General features: G+C 51.0%; 1 protein-coding gene across 3 annotated transcripts; it reads left to right on the forward strand.

The window, feature by feature from the left end:
• Window positions 1-10,278: 10,278 nt before the first annotated feature.
• GLYCTK (glycerate kinase) lies at window positions 10,279-13,753 on the forward strand. 3 transcript variants are annotated; one of them, XM_021710363.1, is made up of 5 exons: window positions 10,279-10,924; window positions 11,145-11,296; window positions 11,914-12,089; window positions 12,513-12,822; window positions 13,299-13,554. In XM_021710363.1, the coding sequence occupies exons 1-5, from the start codon at window positions 10,548-10,550 to the stop codon at window positions 13,466-13,468; spliced, it is 1,185 nt and encodes a 394-aa protein (XP_021566038.1). In that variant the 5' UTR covers window positions 10,279-10,547; the 3' UTR covers window positions 13,469-13,554. The 3 variants fall into 3 exon arrangements, with proteins under 3 accessions (XP_021566038.1, XP_008052030.1, XP_008052031.1); XM_008053839.2 differs by having other exon boundaries at window positions 12,513-13,753; XM_008053840.2 differs by lacking the exons at window positions 11,914-12,089; window positions 13,299-13,554 and having other exon boundaries at window positions 12,513-13,263.
• The last annotated feature ends 5,465 nt before the right edge of the window (window positions 13,754-19,218 follow it).

Genomic DNA, 19,218 nt, shown 5'->3' on the forward strand with positions numbered 1-19,218 from the left:
TTTTTGACTTATTGTAGAGATGAGGTCTTGCCAAGTTGCCCAGGCGGGTCTCGAACCCGTGGGCTCAGGCAATCCACCTACCTCGGCCTCCCAAAGCATGGAATTACAGGCTGAGCCACCAACCCCGGCCACAAATTGTTTATTTAATGCTTTTTTTTTTTCCCTGAGTCAGGGTCTCACTCTGTTGCCCAGGCTGGAGTACAAAGGCGTGATCATGGCTTACTGCAGCCATGGGCTCAATTGATCCTCCTGCCTCAGCCTCCCAAGTAGCTGGGACTATAGTGTGTGCCACCACTCCTGGCTAATTAAGACAATTTTTTTTGTAGAGACGAGGTCTTGCTACATTGCCTAGGCTGGTATTGAACTCCTGGACTGAAGCAACCCTCCCAACTCCCTTCCCAAAGTGCTGAGATTATAGGTGTGAGCCACCAAGCTCAGCCTATGTAGTGCTCTTAACCCCATTTTATTTTTTTAAATTTTTTTTGAGTTGGAGTCTCACTCTGTCACCCAGACTGGAGTGCAGTGGCCGCTGCCGGCCACCGCAGCCGTGACCTGCTGGGCTCCGGCGATCCGTCCGCCTCAGCCTTCCGAGTAGCCGCAACTACAGGCGCGCGCTACCATGCCCGGCTAATTTTTTGATTTATTGTGGAGATGAAGTCTCACCAAGTTGCCCAGGCGGGTCTCAAACCCGCGGGCTCAAGCAATTCACTCACCTCAGCCTCCCAAAGGCGCGGGATTACAGGCTGAGCTACCAAGCCCGGCTTTAACCCCATTTTAATGCTGAAGACTGAGTTTCTGAGAGGTTAAGTAACTTTCTCAAGGTCACACAGCCAGTAAGTGCTGAAGTCTGGATTCACAATCTGCTTCTGCACTGGAAAGTGGCAGCTCTGTTTCCAGGACAAAGGGCAAATAGTCACATTTAATAAAGTCCATTGTTAGTAAACAATGCATTTTAATTCTGGAGGGAAAGGTTGGGATCTTCCCAGATAAGCCTTGACTTCCCAGAGCCTGGAGTTGCTGCCTAGAGACCCAGGGCCTCTGTCTCTAAAACTACAGAACTGTTTCCAACAGCTTAGAAATCCTTTCTGACAATCCAACATACACAGCTCTACGGCCCCTCCTCATCAGTTACTTGCCAGCTCACAGCTGAGCTACTTCCTGGTGTGGTGTTTGTACTTTCCTCCACCCCTCATTCCAAGAAAAATATTTATTTTATTTTTTAGAGATAGGCTCTGTTAGCCAAGCTGAAGTGCAGTGGCATGATCATAGTTCACTTCAGCCTCAAACTCTTGGCCTCGAGTGATCCTCTTGCCTTGGCCTCCCAAAGCACTGGAATTATGGGCAAAACCCATCATGCCTGAACTCATTCCAATGAAAGTAACTTTAAGGTGTTTTAGAGCACTTACAGAATCTCTGCTGTGTCCTGCCTCTAACACTGTTGACCGATCCTCCCTCCCACTGAATAACCCTGCACAACCCCATTCTAGTACCAGAGCTGCCCTGGTGAAGTATCCAGCATTTCAGAGCCAAAAGCAGAACACATCATCATGTTCAGGTATGTGTGTAGTGGGGTGCTCAAAGAAAGCTCACTGCAGAAGTGGACCCTGGAAGCCCCCTGCAGGGAGTTCTTCTACCATTCAACCTTTCGAAGTCCTGTGGCAGGTACTAGACAAGATGCTGCAAACTCTGTGAGGCATTAGGGGCCGAATGGTAAGAAAAAGAAAGCTGAGCAGACAAAGGTGTCTGGGCCCCAAAGTCTAGGATGTCAAAAACAAGTGGAGGGAGGATCTGGAAACCAGGAACATTTCCCCAAGGGGCAGCTCCTCCCTCCAGCTGGGAGTTAATGACTGATATCCTCTGAGTTATCTCAAGTTTTGCATAAATTTTTTAAGAACTGCTTTACTTTTTTTTCTTTGGTGGGGATTGGGTGTCAGGTGGCCCATTCCTCAGATAGTGAACATTGTGCGCTGTTGATAGTTTCTGAGCCCTAGTCACCATCCCCCCCACCCCACTTACTGGTGTCCCCAGTGTCTATTATTTCTATCCTCGACCATTTAGCTTCCATATTTTGGTTTTCTGTTTCTGAGTCTGTTTGCTTAGGATGATGATCATTAGCTCCATCCATGTTGCTGCAAAGGACACTGCTTTACTTTCATTGTGAATTTTAAGGTGGCACCCAGAAAGGACCTCTTCCTTTACTATAAAAGGGTTTGTTTAAATTAAAGTTTAATTTGAATTAATACATTCAGTAACCCCTCCCCCACCTCATTGCTCTCTTTTCTTCAGCTTGCTTGAATAATTCTACATTTATATTCTACATTTAAGTGGCTTTTTGCCTGTTTTTTTTTTTTTTTTTTTCTTCCTAACTTATGAAATAGCATCTCAAGAAAAGTAGCATGGGCTGGGCATGCGGTTCATGCCTGTAATCCCAGCACTTTGGGAGGCTGGGGCAGGAGGATCGCTTGAGGCCAGGAGATTAAGACCAGCCTAGGTAACAGAGTGAGACCCTATCTCTACAAGAAATAAGAGCCGGGGCCCAGTGGCACTTTGGGAGGCTGAGGCAAGAGGACTGCCTGAGCCTAGGGGTTTGAGGCCAGCCTGGGCAACTTGGTGAGACTTCATTTCTGCAATAAATTAAAAAATTAGCTGGGCATGGTGATGTATGCCTGTAGTTCCAGCTACTTGGAAGGCTGAGGTGAAAAAATTGCCTGAGCCCAGCAGGTCAAGGCTGTGGTGGCCATGAGTGTGCCACTGCCCTCCAGCCTGGGTGACAGAGTGAGACTCCAACTCAAACAAAAACAAAAAAGAAGTAAGAAAAATTAGCTAGACATGGTGATATGCACCTGTTGTCCTAGTTACTTGGAAGGGTGCTTGAGCCCAGGACTTCAAGGTTACAGTGAGCTATGATTGTGCCACTGTGCTCAAGTTAGGCAATCCTGTCTCTAAAAATAAAATAAACAGTAGCATGTATGTAGCCTTAATAATATTAATATTACTTTTAATGTCCCTTTAGACATACTATAATTTCTTTGTATCCATCTTATCTCTTATCAATGGATATTTAGATTACTTTATACTCATAAGATCTCTGGGTTGATAAAGTAATTATGTCCATTGAGAGGGAGGGGATTAGAGTATGCCACTCCAGAATATGCCACTTTGGTGTAAGAGTTATTTTGAATGGAAGGCATTTGGGTAACAACAGATACAGGAAGGAGCCCCTGCCCTCCCTCTTTCTACCTAAAAGCAGGATATAAATTTCCAGTGAGACAAGTGCCCTTCCTATACCAGCAAAAGAAGGATAGTCTTATCACTGGAGACAGGGAATCAATGCCAAGATGAATTTGTACAAACAAACTTACCTAAACAACCCTTATCTTCCATCAGTGTCCCTCATATATTTACCTTCCCACCATTAACTACCCCTAGCAGCTCAGATCCCTTTTTGTCTTGTCAAGTCTCCACAATTTATCACTCCCTGTTAAAAATGATACATAACCTTTTTAAAAACATTTTTGTTTTTGTTTTTTGAGTTGGAGTCTCACTCTGTTACTCAGGCTGGGGGGCGGTGGCACGCTCCTGGTCACTGCAGCCTCGACCTGCTGGGCTCAGGCGATCCTTCTACCTCAGTCTTCCAAGTAGCTGGAACTACAGGCACGTGCCACCGTGCCCGGCTAATTTTTTGATTTATTGTAGAGATGAGGTCTTGCCAAGTTTCCCAGACTGGTCTCGAACCTGTGGGCTCAGGTAATCCTATCACCTTGGCCTCTCAAATGCTGGGATTACAGGCGTGAGCCACTGCGCCCGGCTGATACATAAACTTTCTTTTCTTTTCTTTTTTTTTTTTTTTGAGTTGAAGTCTCACTCTGTCGCCTAGACTGGAGTGCAGTGGACGCTCCCGGCCACCACAGCCTTGACCTGCTGGGCTCCGGTGATCCTTCCGTCTCAGCCTTCCAAGTAGCTGGAACTACAGGCGTGCACTACCATGCCCGGCTAATTTTTGATTTATTGTAAAGATGAGGTCTCGCCACGTTGCCCAGGCGGGTCTCGAACCCGTGGGCTCAGGCAATCCACTTACCTCAGCCTCCCAAAGGTGCGGGATTACAGGCTGAGCCACCGAGCTGGCTCATAAACTTTCAAGCCTAACCACTTTTTAAGAATTTTCACTTCATTTCTGTAAGGCCATGCATATGCATATGAAAGAAAATTTTCTCTCCTCTTAATTTGTCTTTTGTCAGTTTAACTTAGGAGTCCCAGCCACTGAACCTGGGGGTAGAGGAAAAAGGTTATCCCTCCCTCCACCATCTTTGTACATATGCATGATTATTTCATTAAAGTGAAATTGCCTCAGGCTTTTGATATCGATACTTACTGCCATAGTATGCTCTAAAAAGACTGAAGACATATATTTATTCCCGTTATCAAAGTAGGCGTAGGCATTCTGATGTCTAATTGTTTTCTCAGACCTAAATTCCACTGCTTCATGAAGCCTTCTACTTCCACTTTTCCTTTTGTAAAATCCTTTCTATCTAGAGTTTGCAGCATTTTGCAGTTGAGCACTTCACTATTCTCTTGGTAACTCAATAAAAAGAAAAGAAAAATAAATTCCAGCTTCTATTTGTGCTCAGTCGTATGCAGGGCAGTAGAAATACAGATGTGAAGAGACCAAGTCATTATTTCCCAGGAGCTCAGAGTTCAGTAGGCATCTGAACCAAGCTGTTGTTAAATGTATCTTATGAGTATCTTTGGGGTGGAAATGGGGATTAAAACATGGATACAACTAGTTTCCTGCTTATAGTCTGACAGAATAGCACTGGCACAGTAAATGGTGTCTGTTTATTAGCATTTCCATCACTAAATAATGAGGTACTCAAATTGATACTCTCAACAGCAGTGTGGTAATGTAATCAGAAAAGTAGAGTAAAAAAAAAATTAGAGTAAGTTTCCCAACTAAAAGTACCACTTCTCACTCAGCAGCTACGATATTTGGCCCACATAGCACTCAGATGATGATTGTTGAATGATGGAAGAATTAATAAATGCATGGATGGATGAAGACAGTCAACTATAAGCAAAGAAAAACTATAAAATTGTAAGCATTTATAATCTCCCTCACATGTATGTAACTACTTCCACCTGAATGTAACTACTTCCACCTGAAGGTGCCTTTGTTTCGATGATGGGGTGAGGAATCATTTGGAAGAAGGAATAAAAATTCCTCTATTAGAAGAGAAAAAAAAAAAGTCCAGGGAGAGAGCTGGAAGTGAAGGTGGGGGTGGGGATAATTCATGACAAGAGCAGAGCCTGGTTTAGAGACCTATGGAGAGAAATGGCAGCTGCCAAAGGGAGAAGGTGGGGGATGTGAAAATAGAATAAAATTTCAGACTCCCAAATTTATTATGCCAAGGGGAAAAGTTAAGCCCTGGAAACCGGGTCAGTAACTACTGTTACTAGCCTTTGTATTGAAATGTTATACATTAACCAGGTTCCCTATTCTTCAGTCAAATTTAGACTGGATCATGTGAGAGATAGAGACCCTTGTGTTTGTTACCTCTTTACAATAGGAACAATGTTAAGCAGCCCCCTTTGAGTGTAATCAATAGTAGCCAGTAAAATCTTGCATTTGTATATTAGATTTTATATGGAAAAGGTTGCAATTCGATTCAGCACCCTTGTTTTTGCCTGTAAGTATAAACAATCTTCACTTTTCCCGACACCGAGAACTGATCACCGTTTTTTGGTGTCCATGTTTCTTGGGAAGACAGCCCTCACAATTTGTACTTGAATAAACTCTCTTAACTGGTTTCTGTGCCTTTTATTTTATTTTTTATTATTTATTTATTTATTCTTTTGAGGTGGAGTCTCACTGTCGTCCAGACTGGAGTGCAGTGGCCGCTCCTGGCCACCGCAGTCTCGACCTGCTGGGCTCTGGTGATCCTTCCACCTCAGCCTTCCAAGCAGCTGGAACTACAGGCGCGCGCTACCACGCCCGGCTAATTTTTTTTATTTATTGTAGAGGTTTCGCCTGCCCAGGCAGGTCTCGAACCCGAGGGCTCAGGCAATCCACTCACCTCAGCCTCCCAAAGCGCGGGATTACAGGCTGAGCCACCAAGCCCGGCTCTTTTTGATTATTTTAGACTGACATGAGAAATATGTTTCAATAAGATTTTTAGGAGCCCGGGCTCGGTGGCTCAGCCTGTAATCCCAGCACTTTGGGAGACTGAGGTGAATGGATTGCCTCAGCCCGCGGGTTCGAGACCCACCTGGGCAACTTGGCGAGACCTCGTCTCTACAATAAATCAAAAAAATTAGCCAGGAGTGGTAGCGCACGCCTGTAGTTCCAGCTACATGGAAGGCTGAGGCGGAAGGATCGCTGGAGCCCAGCAGGTCGAGGCTACGGTGGCCAGGAGCAAGCCACCGCACTCTAGTCTGGGCAACAAAGTGAGACTCCGATTCAAAAAAAAAAAAAAAAAGATTTTTAGGAAATCACCTGTGCGATTTGTGAAGTAACTCCCTCCCTCTTCTTCCTGAGAAAATATCAGTAAAAAACAGTGTACTTTTCTGTTTTTGGTCTGGTCAGGGTTCCTCTTAAGAACGTGAGAAGGTGTCAAGCCCAGTTCAGGATGTAAGTAGGGACAGAGAGGAAGGCCCAGGGTCATCCATGTTTACACGCAGCTTATGTTTGAGGATTATGGAACTGAATTCTCTTGCTGACCCACAGCTGTATTTGGTGTCCCAGGGAGGCACATCAGTGAGTTGTTGCGGGATGATAGCCATGGGGAGGAGCGAGAATGACTTGATCTGATTCCAAGGAGGGGACTGTGAGGAAGTAGTGATTCTCAGTTCGTTTGCTCAGCCCAGTGCCTATCACCTAATCGGAGTTCTGGGTACATTTGCTGTCTGGATCGCATAGGATAAAGGAGACTCATCATGGTAATCCAGTGAGTAGGAAATTATTACCCCCATTGTAGAAATGAAGACTCTGAGGCCTGAAAGTGACTCTTTTCACGTCTCTAGGCTGTCAGTGGACAGCAAATACCCTAGTCCTTGCTTTGGCTTCCTAGGTACACCTACCGCTAGAACTTGCACCCACCTCCCCTCCACCCCGCCCACCCACACTACACTTCCGAATTACGCCCCGCCCACTCGAGAGCACTTCCGGTCTCCGGTGCTGGGAGCCGCACCCTTTAGCTGCAGAGTGGTGAGTCTGCGTTGCGGGGACTCGTATGTCCTTTGCAGGCAGTCCCTGGGGTGGGCGTCTGCGGGTCCAGGTGGCAGTGGGCTCTTCTTTCTCTTGTCCCCGTCCATCACGCGGCAGCCATTTCTCTCGCGAAGGTCCGCGTCCTCTGCCTGAGGACGGCGTCACTTCCGGTCCCCCTGCTGGCTGGTGGATGCTGAAAATGTCGCCAGCCCCACTTGGTGGCGGGGAGGAGTGAAGGCCGGTCTTGGTGTTTTTACGTTTCACCCTGGAGTGTGCCGTTTAGGAGAGACCGTGTCCTGGGTATATTAGGCGGATTTAGCGGATACAGATACAGGATGCCCAGTTAAATTTTAATTTCAGATAAACCGCGAATAATTTTTAGTATAAGTAATTCCTAAATATTGTGTGGGACTTCTTTTTTTTTTGCTTGCTTTTTTTTTTTTTTTTTTGAGCTGCGATCTCTGTCGTCCAGGCTGGAATGTAGTGGCACGATCAGGGCTCACCACAGCATCGACCTCCTGGACTCAGGCTATTCTCCTGCCTCAGCTTCCCAAGTAGCTGGGATTACAGGCACACGGCACCACGCCTAGCAAATTTTAAAAATTATTTTGTAAAGATGAGGTCTTGTTGAGGCAGGTTAGTCAGTGCAGGCTAAACATAGATGTTTCTTGTGGGTGGGTTTAAATTAAAATAGGGTAAGCATTCAGACATCTTTCCTATTGGTACATGTGCTTCACCTGCCTGATCAGGCACACCAGACCTGACCACCTTGCTGGCTAGAATGTGGATCTACCAGTGCAGTAAATCACAGAAACAATAGGGAATTACTCAACACAGACATGATGTTCTAAGAAAAGCCCAAATCTAGTTAGGCAATAACTTTAATTATTTAGAAGTTCCTTAGAAAATTGAGAGATGGTAATCAAAACTTGTGACCAGACACTTGTAGCCCACCTCTCTTAGCTCATAGAAAATGGAGAGATGGTAATCAAAACTTGTGACCAGATACCTGCAGCCCTTGGCTCTTAGCTCATGGTTTGCGTAATCATAGTTGTAAAAGGATATAAAACTTCTTGTCAAAGGCAAAGAGTGTCCTTTCTCTTAAGGAACCCATGCCCTTTGAGCATATCTTTCTTTTTCTAATAAACTCTGTCTTAAACTATACTTGGGCCTTGCTCTGAGATTCTTTTCTGTGGTTGAGTCAGAAGAACCCATGGAGTGACACACTGCACTCCATCTGGCATCACTGCTGTGTTTCCTAGGATTGTCTGGAACTCCTGGGTTCAAGCAGTCCTTTGGCCTCGGCCTCCCAAAGTGCTGGGATTACAGGTATATCCCACTGTGCCTGGCCTGTATGGGACATACTTGTACTGAAAAATCACTTGTTTATCTGAAATTCAGATTTAACTGGACAGACTGTATTTTCTCTGACAACTTTAGCCTTGAGTGTTTCCCTACTCTGATATGCATTTAAAAGACTGGGATCCTCTAGGAAATAGGTACAGAGTTCACCCAGGCTGTAGATATAATTTCAAAATACTTTTAGTTCCAAGCATAATACACAGGCCTCCAGGGTCTCCCTGGTAAAAGCTGGACTCATTTTTAGAATCCCCATGGCAGTGCCCTCTATGTTCCCTTTCACAACAGAAGTCAGACAGGGCTAGTCTTCCCTCTTTTTTTTTGAGTTGAAGTCTCACCCTGTCGCCCAGGCTGCCACCACAGCCTTGACCTGACGGGTGATCCTTCCACCTCAGCCTTCCAAGTAGCTGGAACTACAGGCATGTGCCATTACGCCTGGCTAACTTTTCTTGATTTATTGTAGAGATGAGGTCTTGCCAAGTTGCCCAGGCTGGTCTCGAACTCTTGGTCTTAGGCAATCCTCTCACCTTGGCCTCCCAAAATGCTGGGATTCTAGGCATGAGCCACTGTGCCCAGTCTTCTCTTATGGAAAAGCTGAGAATCAGGCAGGCCACAAGGCCAAGGTCTAGAAGTTATCACATTTGGGTGTGGGGTAAACTGGAGTTTGCATTTTCTGTATTACAGTGGATAGCCTCAAAGAGCTTGAGGGCATCAAGGGGAGAGCGTTAATCTCATCTCACTTCTAATTTTTGCAGATGAGGTCCAGTGAGAGAAATGGTGGTATGTCAGCCACCCAGAAAACCCAGAATAGAGCTGAAACCCCAATTCCCAACCTCCTTCCCTTGCTTGATCCACACTTGATAATGAAGTCAGCTTGCAACATTTGTGGTGGACATTTATCAAAGTAGATACATTTTTACAAATGAGCTCTTTGAGGCTTTATTGTTCTTTAACCCTCTGTAGGGCTTCCTGACCTTCACCCCAAGGCTTTGCTAGCTTTTACTCTGCCCCGTGGGGAACATGACTATTTGGCTTAGCTATGGGAGCTTGGCCTTTGCCTGCTCCAGTCACTGGGCACTCACCACTGTGGGTGATGATTGTTTTTATTATCTCAGAGCCGGAAGGGGTGTTCTTGGCAAGGATGAGTCTGGCCAGCTATGTGTGTAGAAGGGCATCCTTTTCTGTCCTGCAGATTGACAGCCTTATGGCACATGGCCTCACACAGTGCCTGGAGACTTCCCTAAGGTTCTACCATGAGCCACTCCTGATTTGACTCTGAACCTCTTGGTGGACTGGCCCTGTGTGCTGGGATTCCTCAGATTGTGTGCCCTGAGGACATGCTCTGGGCCTGGCCTATTAGTGCTCTGGTGAGCCTGCAGCCTTCCATATAGACCCAGTGTTCCCAAGCACCTCAGTCTAGTCCCATGAGATAATGAAATAGAGTAGGCTGGAGGTCAATGGGCTCGGGGTCAACTGGTGGGACTGTCAACAGCCTCCTGGCGGAAGAGGTGGTCAAGAGGCAGGGAAGGGTGCCAGAAAGGGGTGTTGTCTCTGGGTGAGGGCTCAGAAGCACAGGGGGTGGAAAAGGGGTGGGACAGAGCCCACTGATAGGAATTGCTCCCTGTGTTAATGATTAACTCCCAGCCACAAGGGGTGACCTAGGAGGAGGGCTCAGCTAACAGGAACTTTGGACTTGGGGCAGAGTGTCCAGAGGACCAGCGTGTGGTTTACAGAAGAGGAGGACATGGCGGGGGAACAGGGCTGGTCTCCAAGGACTGGAGTGAGAATAGGCAGCTGTGGGCTTCGGGAAATTTCTCTGGGTTGTCAGATGACTCATTCTTGCTGCAGCAGCTATGGGCTCCACTGGCCCTGAGCCCTCAGGGGTGACTGTAGGGGTCCTCCTATCTCTTGCCTTGCAAGGGCCTTACTTGTGCTTTTTTCCCCCTAGGCAGCCATGGGTGCCAGGCAGTGCTGAGAGCAGTGGGGCATGGCTTCAACCTTGCAGGTCTTGCCCCGCGTGGCCCGAGCCCCCTTGCGTCCACTACTCTGGGGGGGCCTAGCGGCCCGGATGGCCAGCGGCATGGCCTTGGCAGAGCAGGCACGGCAGCTGTTTGAGAGTGCCGTGGGTGCTGTGTTGCCGGGCCCTATGCTGCATCGGGCTCTGTCCTTGGACCCTGGTGGCACACAGCTGAACGTGCGGGACCGGAGCTTTCAACTGCGGCAAAACCTCTACATTGTGGGGTTCGGCAAGGCTGTGTTGGGCATGGCAGCTGCAGCTGAGGATCTACTGGGCCATCATCTCGTGCAGGGTGTGATCAGCGTTCCCAAGGGCATCCGTGCTGCCATGGAGCACGCCGGCAAGCAGTAAGGAGACAGGGGGCTGCTTCCTACTGTCTCTCAGAAGGGAAACCTGGGCCCACACCCAGGCTGGAGCAGGGTCTTCTCATCTATCCAGCTTTCCTTTGCTCCTGGGTCTGGCCAGACTCCAGAATGGGTGTTAGTGGGCATTCTTGTTCATGTTGAGATCAGATGAGAGGAGAGGAGCCCACCCTTCTCTTGCTCTCTGTGCTCTTTCCCTTCTCAGGGATATGCTGCTGAAGCCACACAGCCGGGTCCAGGTATTCGAGGGTGCAGAAGACAACCTGCCGGACCGCGATGCACTGCGGGCTGCTCTGGCTATCCGGCAGTTGGCCGAGGGACTCACGGCCGATGACCTGCTGCTCGTGCTCATCTCAGGTGTGGGTGCCAGATTGGCTCAAGACAGTTGGCAGGGGGCTACTCTAGGTATCAGGTCTCTGAGAGCTCAGATCTGAGTCCCCCAAGGTCACAGGATGAAGTTGGGAAGCAAGGGAGTCATTGAGGAATCTGATGATGACTCCCGAATGGCCTTGGGCCAGTTGTCTGGACTCCCCTGATCTGTGGGGTCCTTCCCCTGAACTGACCTTGTTGGGTGACAGTGAGAGGGTGCAGCACCTACTACAGGGCCTGGCACATCAACAGAACCCTTGGAAAATGTCACTGCAGTTGATGCTCTCTGCACTAATATCTCTCGGGCTGGAACTCAGGACCCCACACTTCATGAAATTCTCTTCTTGACCTTCTGTTGTTTCCTCTTGCCCTGTCCTCTGTTTCAGTCTGTTAGGAAATAGTTCTTCCAGTGCCTACTAGGACCTGGGGTAACTACCTCAGGTGGCCAGTGTGTGGTGACTGTGCACATATGGCATATCCACATGGGGGCACCCTAACCCCACCTTTCCAGCCCTCTGTCTCTAACGTGGGCTTGTACACCACTGCTTGCCTGGTTCTCTGGGTTGGAATGTCCCCTCTGCCTGACACCTCCATTGTTTCTGCAGGTGGAGGCTCAGCCCTGCTGCCTGCCCCCATCCCACCTGTCACACTGGAGGAGAAGCAGACACTCACCAAGCTGCTGGCAGCCCGTGGAGCCACCATCCAGGAGCTGAACACCATTAGGAAGGCCCTGTCCCAGCTTAAGGGAGGGGGGCTGGCTCAGGCTGCCTATCCTGCCCAGGTGCGAGCTACTTCTTCTTTTTTTTTTGAGAAAGCAGAATTTCTTGAGAGAACAGAAAAGCTCCCAGAGCGGAAGGGGGACCCAAGAAGGTTGCCTGCGAGCTACTTCTTTCCCAGGCAGCCCTGGTCTGGTGGAGCCAGGGCCACATATGCCAGGGGGATGAAAATTCACAACATCATGCAGGTTGACAGGGGCCTGGTATGAGTGTCCACAGGGCCAGCTAGGTGAAGTCATGGGAGGAATCCTAGAGAGGGAGAGGGGAATCTACATAGCCATATGTTCTACAAGCCCACCTGAGAGGGGTTAGAAATGGAAATACACTGGGTCATGAGGACGTATGGATATCCAGGGAGCAATTTGTCCTTATGGGCTCTGGGGTGAGGAGGAGGTGATACTGATCCTTGCCCTGTGACCCTTCCCTAGGTGGTGAGCCTTATCCTGTCAGATGTGGTGGGCGACCCTGTAGAGGTGATTGCCAGTGGCCCCACTGTGGCCAGTGCCCACAATGTGCAAGATTGCTTGCATATCCTCAATCGCTACGGCCTTCGTGCTGCTCTGCCACGTTCTGTGAAGACTGTGCTGGCTCGGGCTGACTCTGATCCCCATGGGCCACATACCTGTGGCCATGTCCTCAATGTGATCATTGGCTCCAACGTTCTGGCACTGGCTGAGGCCCAGCGGCAGGCTGAGGCACTGGGCTACCGGGCCATGGTGCTGAGTGCAGCCATGCAGGGTGATGTGAAGAGTGTGGCTCAGTTCTACGGGTTGCTGGCCCATGCAGCAGGAACCCGCCTCACCCCATCCACAGCTGGGGCTTCTGTGCAGGAGGATGCAAAACTCCATGAACTGGCTGCTGAGCTTCAGATCCCAGACCTACAGCTGGAGGCGGCTCTGGAGGTTGTGGTAGGGGCTATGGGCCCAGTCTGCCTGCTGGCTGGTGGTGAGCCCACAGTGCAGCTGCAGGGCTCAGGCAAGGGTGGTCGGAACCAGGAACTGGCCCTGCGTGTTGGAGCAGAGTTGGGAAGGTGGCCACTGGGGCCTATTGATGTGCTGTTTTTGAGTGGTGGCACCGATGGGCGGGATGGGCCCACAGAGGCTGCTGGGGCCTGGGTCATGCCTGACCTTGCCAGCCAGGCTGCCGCTGAGGGCCTGGACATGGCCACATTCTTAGCCCAGAATGACTCACATGCCTTCTTCTGCCACTTCCAGGGTGGGACACACCTGCTGCACACAGGGATGACAGGTACCAATGTCATGGATACCCACTTCTTGTTCCTGCGGCCTCGGTGATGGCATACGTCACTTTCTGGGAGTCCAAAGGAGGCCTGCAAGGGCAGGATCCTATGGCAGGCCAGGGTTGGTCCTCAGGGTTTCACTAGGCCTTAGGACACCTCTCTCCTTGGCCCTGGCTGCTTGGTTGGCCCTCACACCTTCCATTCAGGGCCTCTCAGCTACATGTCCATTCCCCCTAACCAGAATGGCAGGAGGGGGCTCACCTCCACCCCTACTTTCTGCTATGGCAGCAGGTACCCCTGAGGACTGGGACAAACCCATTGGCTAGTTTGCTGTTACCATTCTTCTCCCCTGGACAGTCCCTCTGTTGAGCCCCTTAGCCTGTGTATTCTGTGGAGTGAAGCAAGAATGACTAAAAATAAAAAGGACCACACTATAGATTCTCAGTGTATCGCCCCTGAGAGCAAAGACTCACAGAGAAGCTACTGGGGATGGGGAGCGTGGGATGGCTGTAGCCACCATTCCAGGACCTGACAAGTTTCTTACACCTCTCTCTGTGGGCACACTCAGAACTTGCTTCACATAATTGGGAGCCTCTACCTGCTTCTGTGGAGCCTGTGAGGGTTGAGTCTGGCTCCTAATAGCTTCAATGTATACAAGCAGAGACCCCAGGGAGGACGGGCCTAAGGTCTCAGTCTGTGTGGTCTGAAAGTCACTGGCCACCTACCCAACCATGACACCCCAGTGGCATCCTTACTATGGTCTTGCCAGACTCAACTTGTGTGCCTTGTTGGAGGGATGTTTTACTATCTGTGTCTTTGGACAGCCCTGAGCCACAGACTGCATCTCCTTTGGTTGAGCTGAAATCTGCCCCACCCCCAGGCCTCTGTTTATCCGGAGCTACCCTTGCCACATAGGACACTGGACCTTGTTTCATTGTGCCAGCCCATTTTCTCAGACTGAACATCCCCAGTTCCTTCAACCTTTCCTCTGGGGACGCAGTCCAGGCCTTGGTGCCAGCCCTTCAGTTGGGGGTCTCCAGCACTGGAATGTGGGTCCAAGCAGTGATGTGTTCAGCAGCCCCTGTCCCTTCCTGTTATAGCTGGTGGGAGAAGAGGTGAATGGGTAGGAGAGCCTCGGAGGAATGGCTCCCTTGGCCTGGCCAGCAGCTGGGATTGGGAGAGGGAGGTGCCACTGTCCTGGCTCCCCTTGGGCCCCCTTACTCAATGACAGAGCCCTCCGCTGGTCATCCCCGCCGTGCGCCACGGCTCCAATCCCTATATGAGTGAATAGTAGAATCACATAGGAATAAAAAGCCATAGAGAACAGCGAGGCCTTAGGCTTCTCATGAGGGCCCTCCCTTCACCCCCATACTCCCCTCCTTCCTGAGGGTGATGAGGCTCTAGGCCAGGGCTGATGTGTCTTTCCCTTGGGAAGAGCCTCCCTTCTCCACTTGGGCTCTGGACAGCCTTGCTTGTGGATGGTCGTGACCTGGGACCTGGCTCACAGGCTGGGGATTGGAAGGGAGGCAAGCAAGGTGAATGAGGCTCTGGGGACCAGGGGAGCTAAGGGAAGGGGGGAGTTTGCACCCCACTGAGATGCATGGGAACCACTTTCCTTTCCTCCTGGCTGGTGTGGAGTTCCCACTTAGCAGGGCTGTAGTCTTGGGATATAGTTATCCTCCCCTGGCAGTCTTTAGATGTGCCCTGTCCCTGCCTCAGTCTTTGTCCTTGGGAGCACGAGTGTTAGCATTGGATGCCAAGTTCCAGGCAAAAGCAAGACAGGAGAACTGGGACTGGTACTGAGGCCTGGCAGACGCATCCCCAGTGTGCATGTATGTGGTGGGCATGTGAGCACATGGATGTTGGTGTTGGCATCTCAAGGGAGCATGCATCTTTGAGTGTCTACTTAGATACTAGCGCAGAGAATATGGCTACCTACATGCCTGCTGAGGGCTTTGGGTATGGGTAGGGTCTTGCTGGAGGCTCCCCCTGCTTGACCTTGGTCCCTTCTCTGTATCTATGTTTGTGTGGGTTGAGCAGCCAGGGCCTGGATTGGGCCCCATAGGGCCAAATAGTCTGTGGGTCTAACTCGTTAGATTTACTCACTTGGTACCCCAGAGATAAGAAAGGATATATTTGGCTGCAGCCTAGATGATAAAATGACATAAATCCCACATGATAAGTGTTTGATAGGACTCATTATTTGCTTCATAAATGTCAATTATGGATCATTAAAGTTCTTCCCCCCACTTGGCTCCTGGCTTCTGTCTCTCCTGGCCCAGGTTCCTGCTGCCCTGTGTCCTCCTCATCTCCATTCCCTGTTGTATAGAGACAGCTTCCCCTGGCCCAGCTGGAAGCTTTTGCTGTGGAGAGTGCCTAGCAGCCCCCACAGGCCCCTCCATTCTCCACACTTGGCATGAGCTGAAAGCAGCTGGGCAGTAGGCCTGGACAACCCTTAGGTGTCAGCTAATCCACATCCCTTTGTTTTATAGCTGGAGATAGAGAGAAGGTGGCTTATCTGGGGCTGCACAGCAAGTCGGCCACAGAACTAGAATGAGAACCTGCCTGACTGTCCTCTGCCACCCTCTGTGGCTTAGCCAGAGCCAGGGAGTCAGATCTATTCCTGCTTCCTGCTGCCCCGCCAGACCTGATGATGGTGACATGACCATGCTTGGCCTCTCTAGGGTTCCATAAAGCATATTTGTTGGCTTCTTGGCTCAGAGGGGCAGCTCCCTTGTGTGTGATTTGGCAGAAGACATGTGTAGCTGAGGGGGTGGGCTTCAATGTCAAGGTGTGTGTCTGTATCTGTATGCACGTCTGTGTCTGTGCATGCATAGGTACACATACAGGCATGTGTGTGTCCAGTGCAGCCCACAGTGTCTGAGTTGTGCTCTGCCCCATGCACAGATAGGTGTAGTTAGAGTGTTGGGGATACAGTGTGGAGCAAGTTAGACAAGGAGGCTCTAAAGGCAGGCAGAGGTGAGTCAACAAAGGGCCCTATGTGCCTGGCCCAAGGAGTTGACTTCATGTTGACAGCAATGACTACCTCATGAAGATTTTAGCAGGGAGTGATGCTATGCAGCTGCTTGAGGGCTTTGTTGCTGAGAGCCACCTTTCTTACTTATGGGTGTAGGAGATGGGGGCTTGCAAGGAGATGGAGGGAGTGTTGCAGGTGGGAGAGAGACCTGTCATTGGGCTCTTAGAACTGCCTTCATCTCCCCCCCATCCCTCTGCAACCTCAGTCCACAGTCTTTAGCCAACCCGGGAACCCTTCAGATGCCTGCTTTGGAATCAAGGCTGGAAGACCTGGCTCAGACACTCCTGGGAATCTCTGAGCCCCTCTGTCCCTGGGAATGCCATCAGGGCCTTGAGGATTTGCAGGGCAGAGGCCAGGAAGCTAGTGGACACTCTGGTGGATGTAGAGATCCCACTCATGTAGGATCTCAGCAGGGGCAGTTAAGTGGCTTGGAAGGAGCAATGGAGTGGGAATCAGGTCCTAGATCCTTGTTCTGGCCTTGCCATCTTCTTTTCTCCAGGCTTTAGTTTTCTCCGTTTTTCTAATGAGGGCAACATTCTTACCCTGCTCACCTCTTTAAGGAGGTGTCAGTGGCAGGTAGGAAAGCTCTATGCAAGTGGAGGGCTCAGGGAGGGAGGGGAAGAAGGAAGAGGCATTGGCCTTTTTCAAGTAGAATCTCAGGGAGCTCTTGGCTAAAGGAGATCCCCTTCTTTCAGGGCAGAATCAGGGTTAGAGCCAACAGGACCTTGGTGCTCACTGAGTGAGGCTGAGTGAGTACTCTACTGCCCTCTGGCACTGGACTGGCACTGGCATAGGGTGTTATTTGAGTCTTTAATAGCCAGAAGGGTGCATGGTCCCCTGGGAGGTCATGGACCTTCTGGGAAATCAGCTGGAGCCAGAGTAAGCTGACCCAGCCTGGAGGAGAGCCCCCTAATATCTTGGAAAAATGGGTAGGGCAATCTCCCTTCTCCCTCAGGGTCTGGATCACATGTGAAGAACATGATGTAGCCCAGACTGGGGTCTGGAAGAACTGGCTTGACCCCAGGCCTGAATTCCTAGCTAGGTGAGAAGATTTAGGGTATGCCGGGGAGAAGAGGGATTGTATAGGAGTGGGGGTAACCAACATTCTGGGTGGCAAAGAAGCCAGTGACCTAAGTATGCTGCCACATGAGAGAAAGGACCATGGAGCTGTTGTGAGCAATGCCCAGCCCAGGAGTGCAGGTGGCCTTTCCCTCCAAAACAGGGAGGTAGCTCTCCCCAGGTAATCACTGGGGTCAGTCCTAAGGCTTTGCTCCCCCAATTCCCCTGGCTCAGGCTAGTTCAGAGTGCCTGGAGGGGGAGGGCTGGGGGGTAGGCACTCAGCCTGGCACCAGCTCATACCCACAGCTCTGATTCCCTTCTCTATACATGTTGGTCCTTCTAGGGGGCAGAATGGTGAGGCAGGGGCAGCTGCTGCCCTACTCAGCTGAGAAGGTTCTGGCCAAGGTAAGAGAGAGCTGACCCCTGGAAACAAGTGCCCCATCGGCTCAATCCTAGAAGGGCCACTGCCCTTAGAAGCTCTGCCTCATGGGATCATTACCCACCATGATCTGGTCTACCTTGGTTCTCTGGGGATCCGGGGAACTGTAGGACCTGGCCCTGCCCCAACCAAACAGCCAGAGGCTTGTCCCCCAGAATATACACCATTGAGAGGGTCCTCCCTGGTGTCTCCACTCCTGACCTTTCCTGCCTCTCCTCCAGCAGCCAGCAGAGCCACCCTGCTTGCCTCTCTGGGGAGGTGTGAACTGTACACCTGTACTGTCTGAACCCCTGCCTCTCCATCCCCAGCTCCAGCCGAGAAGGGGGCGGGGCTCCTGGTACTGGCTTCTGCCCCTCAGTTAACTCTCACCCACCCACCCAGCTTTAGGATCTCCTCGTGGCTTCACTAGAACCAGGGCTCTGTCTCCACCTGCTCCTCCCACCCCTACCTGCAGAGCCCTTGTTCCTCCCTGTCCAGCCCAGTTTCAAGAAGCTTACTGTAGGATCATCTAGGCTCTGGCCTGAAACCCTGCTGTCTGTAACTCTGGGTAAAGCTGTTCTGGGGACACTGTCTCAGGGGAGCTGGTCAAAACCCCCAGGGGAAGGGGAAGAACCTGTGCCCCCCAACCCATGTATCTGTGGGTCTGGGGGTCAGTAGCTTGGAGCGAAACCTATAAGCCCCCAGACACTTCACTTGGGCAGTGGGAGCAGCCCCAGCACATTGCGGCCAGCAACCTCCCCCCCACCAGGGACAGGCACTTGTGGGGGTCACAGCCCTGTGGATAGAGCCGCTGCTGCCACCCAGCAGCCCCGTAGCTACAGCTCAGCCAGAGGCAGGGTTCAGAGCCCTGGTCTCCAGGACCGGACATGCACTTAAACCTTCAGAGGCTGGCTGTTCTGGGTAGCCCAGCCCCTGCCCACCCTGTCAGATCCCCCAGAGGGTCTCTCTTAGCCCACGGCCACCCACAGAACCCAGGCAGCAGGGCAGGGACAGAGCTTGCCAGCTCCCAGCCAGCCTCGTCCCTCACGGCCAGCCGGCTGCCCCTCCGCCCTCCACTCCCGCTGACCACCGGGTTACCTGAGGCTGGCACTCTGCTGCTCCTACTGCCCCCGGGCAAAGCAGTGTCATGGCCCAGGCTGCCCACTCTCCCCACCTGCCCGCCCCCCAGGGCTCTGGCTGCCCCATGCCTGCGTCCCCAGATCCCCCAGGCTCACCTCGGTGGCGCTGTCTCCTCACCAGAGGCACTGCAGTGTGGGAACTGTCCCGAGGAGCCGGTTCTCAGCTGAAACAAAGAGGTGGGGGAGAAAGAGGGGGGCAGCGGGAGAGGGAGAGGGTGAGTGAGCGGGGAAGGAGTGGAGG

The sequence above is a fragment of the Carlito syrichta genome, unplaced genomic scaffold, assembly GCF_000164805.1.
Source record: "Carlito syrichta isolate Samal-C Ts95f unplaced genomic scaffold, Tarsius_syrichta-2.0.1 Scaffold288739, whole genome shotgun sequence".
Taxonomy (NCBI): Eukaryota; Metazoa; Chordata; class Mammalia; order Primates; family Tarsiidae; genus Carlito; species Carlito syrichta.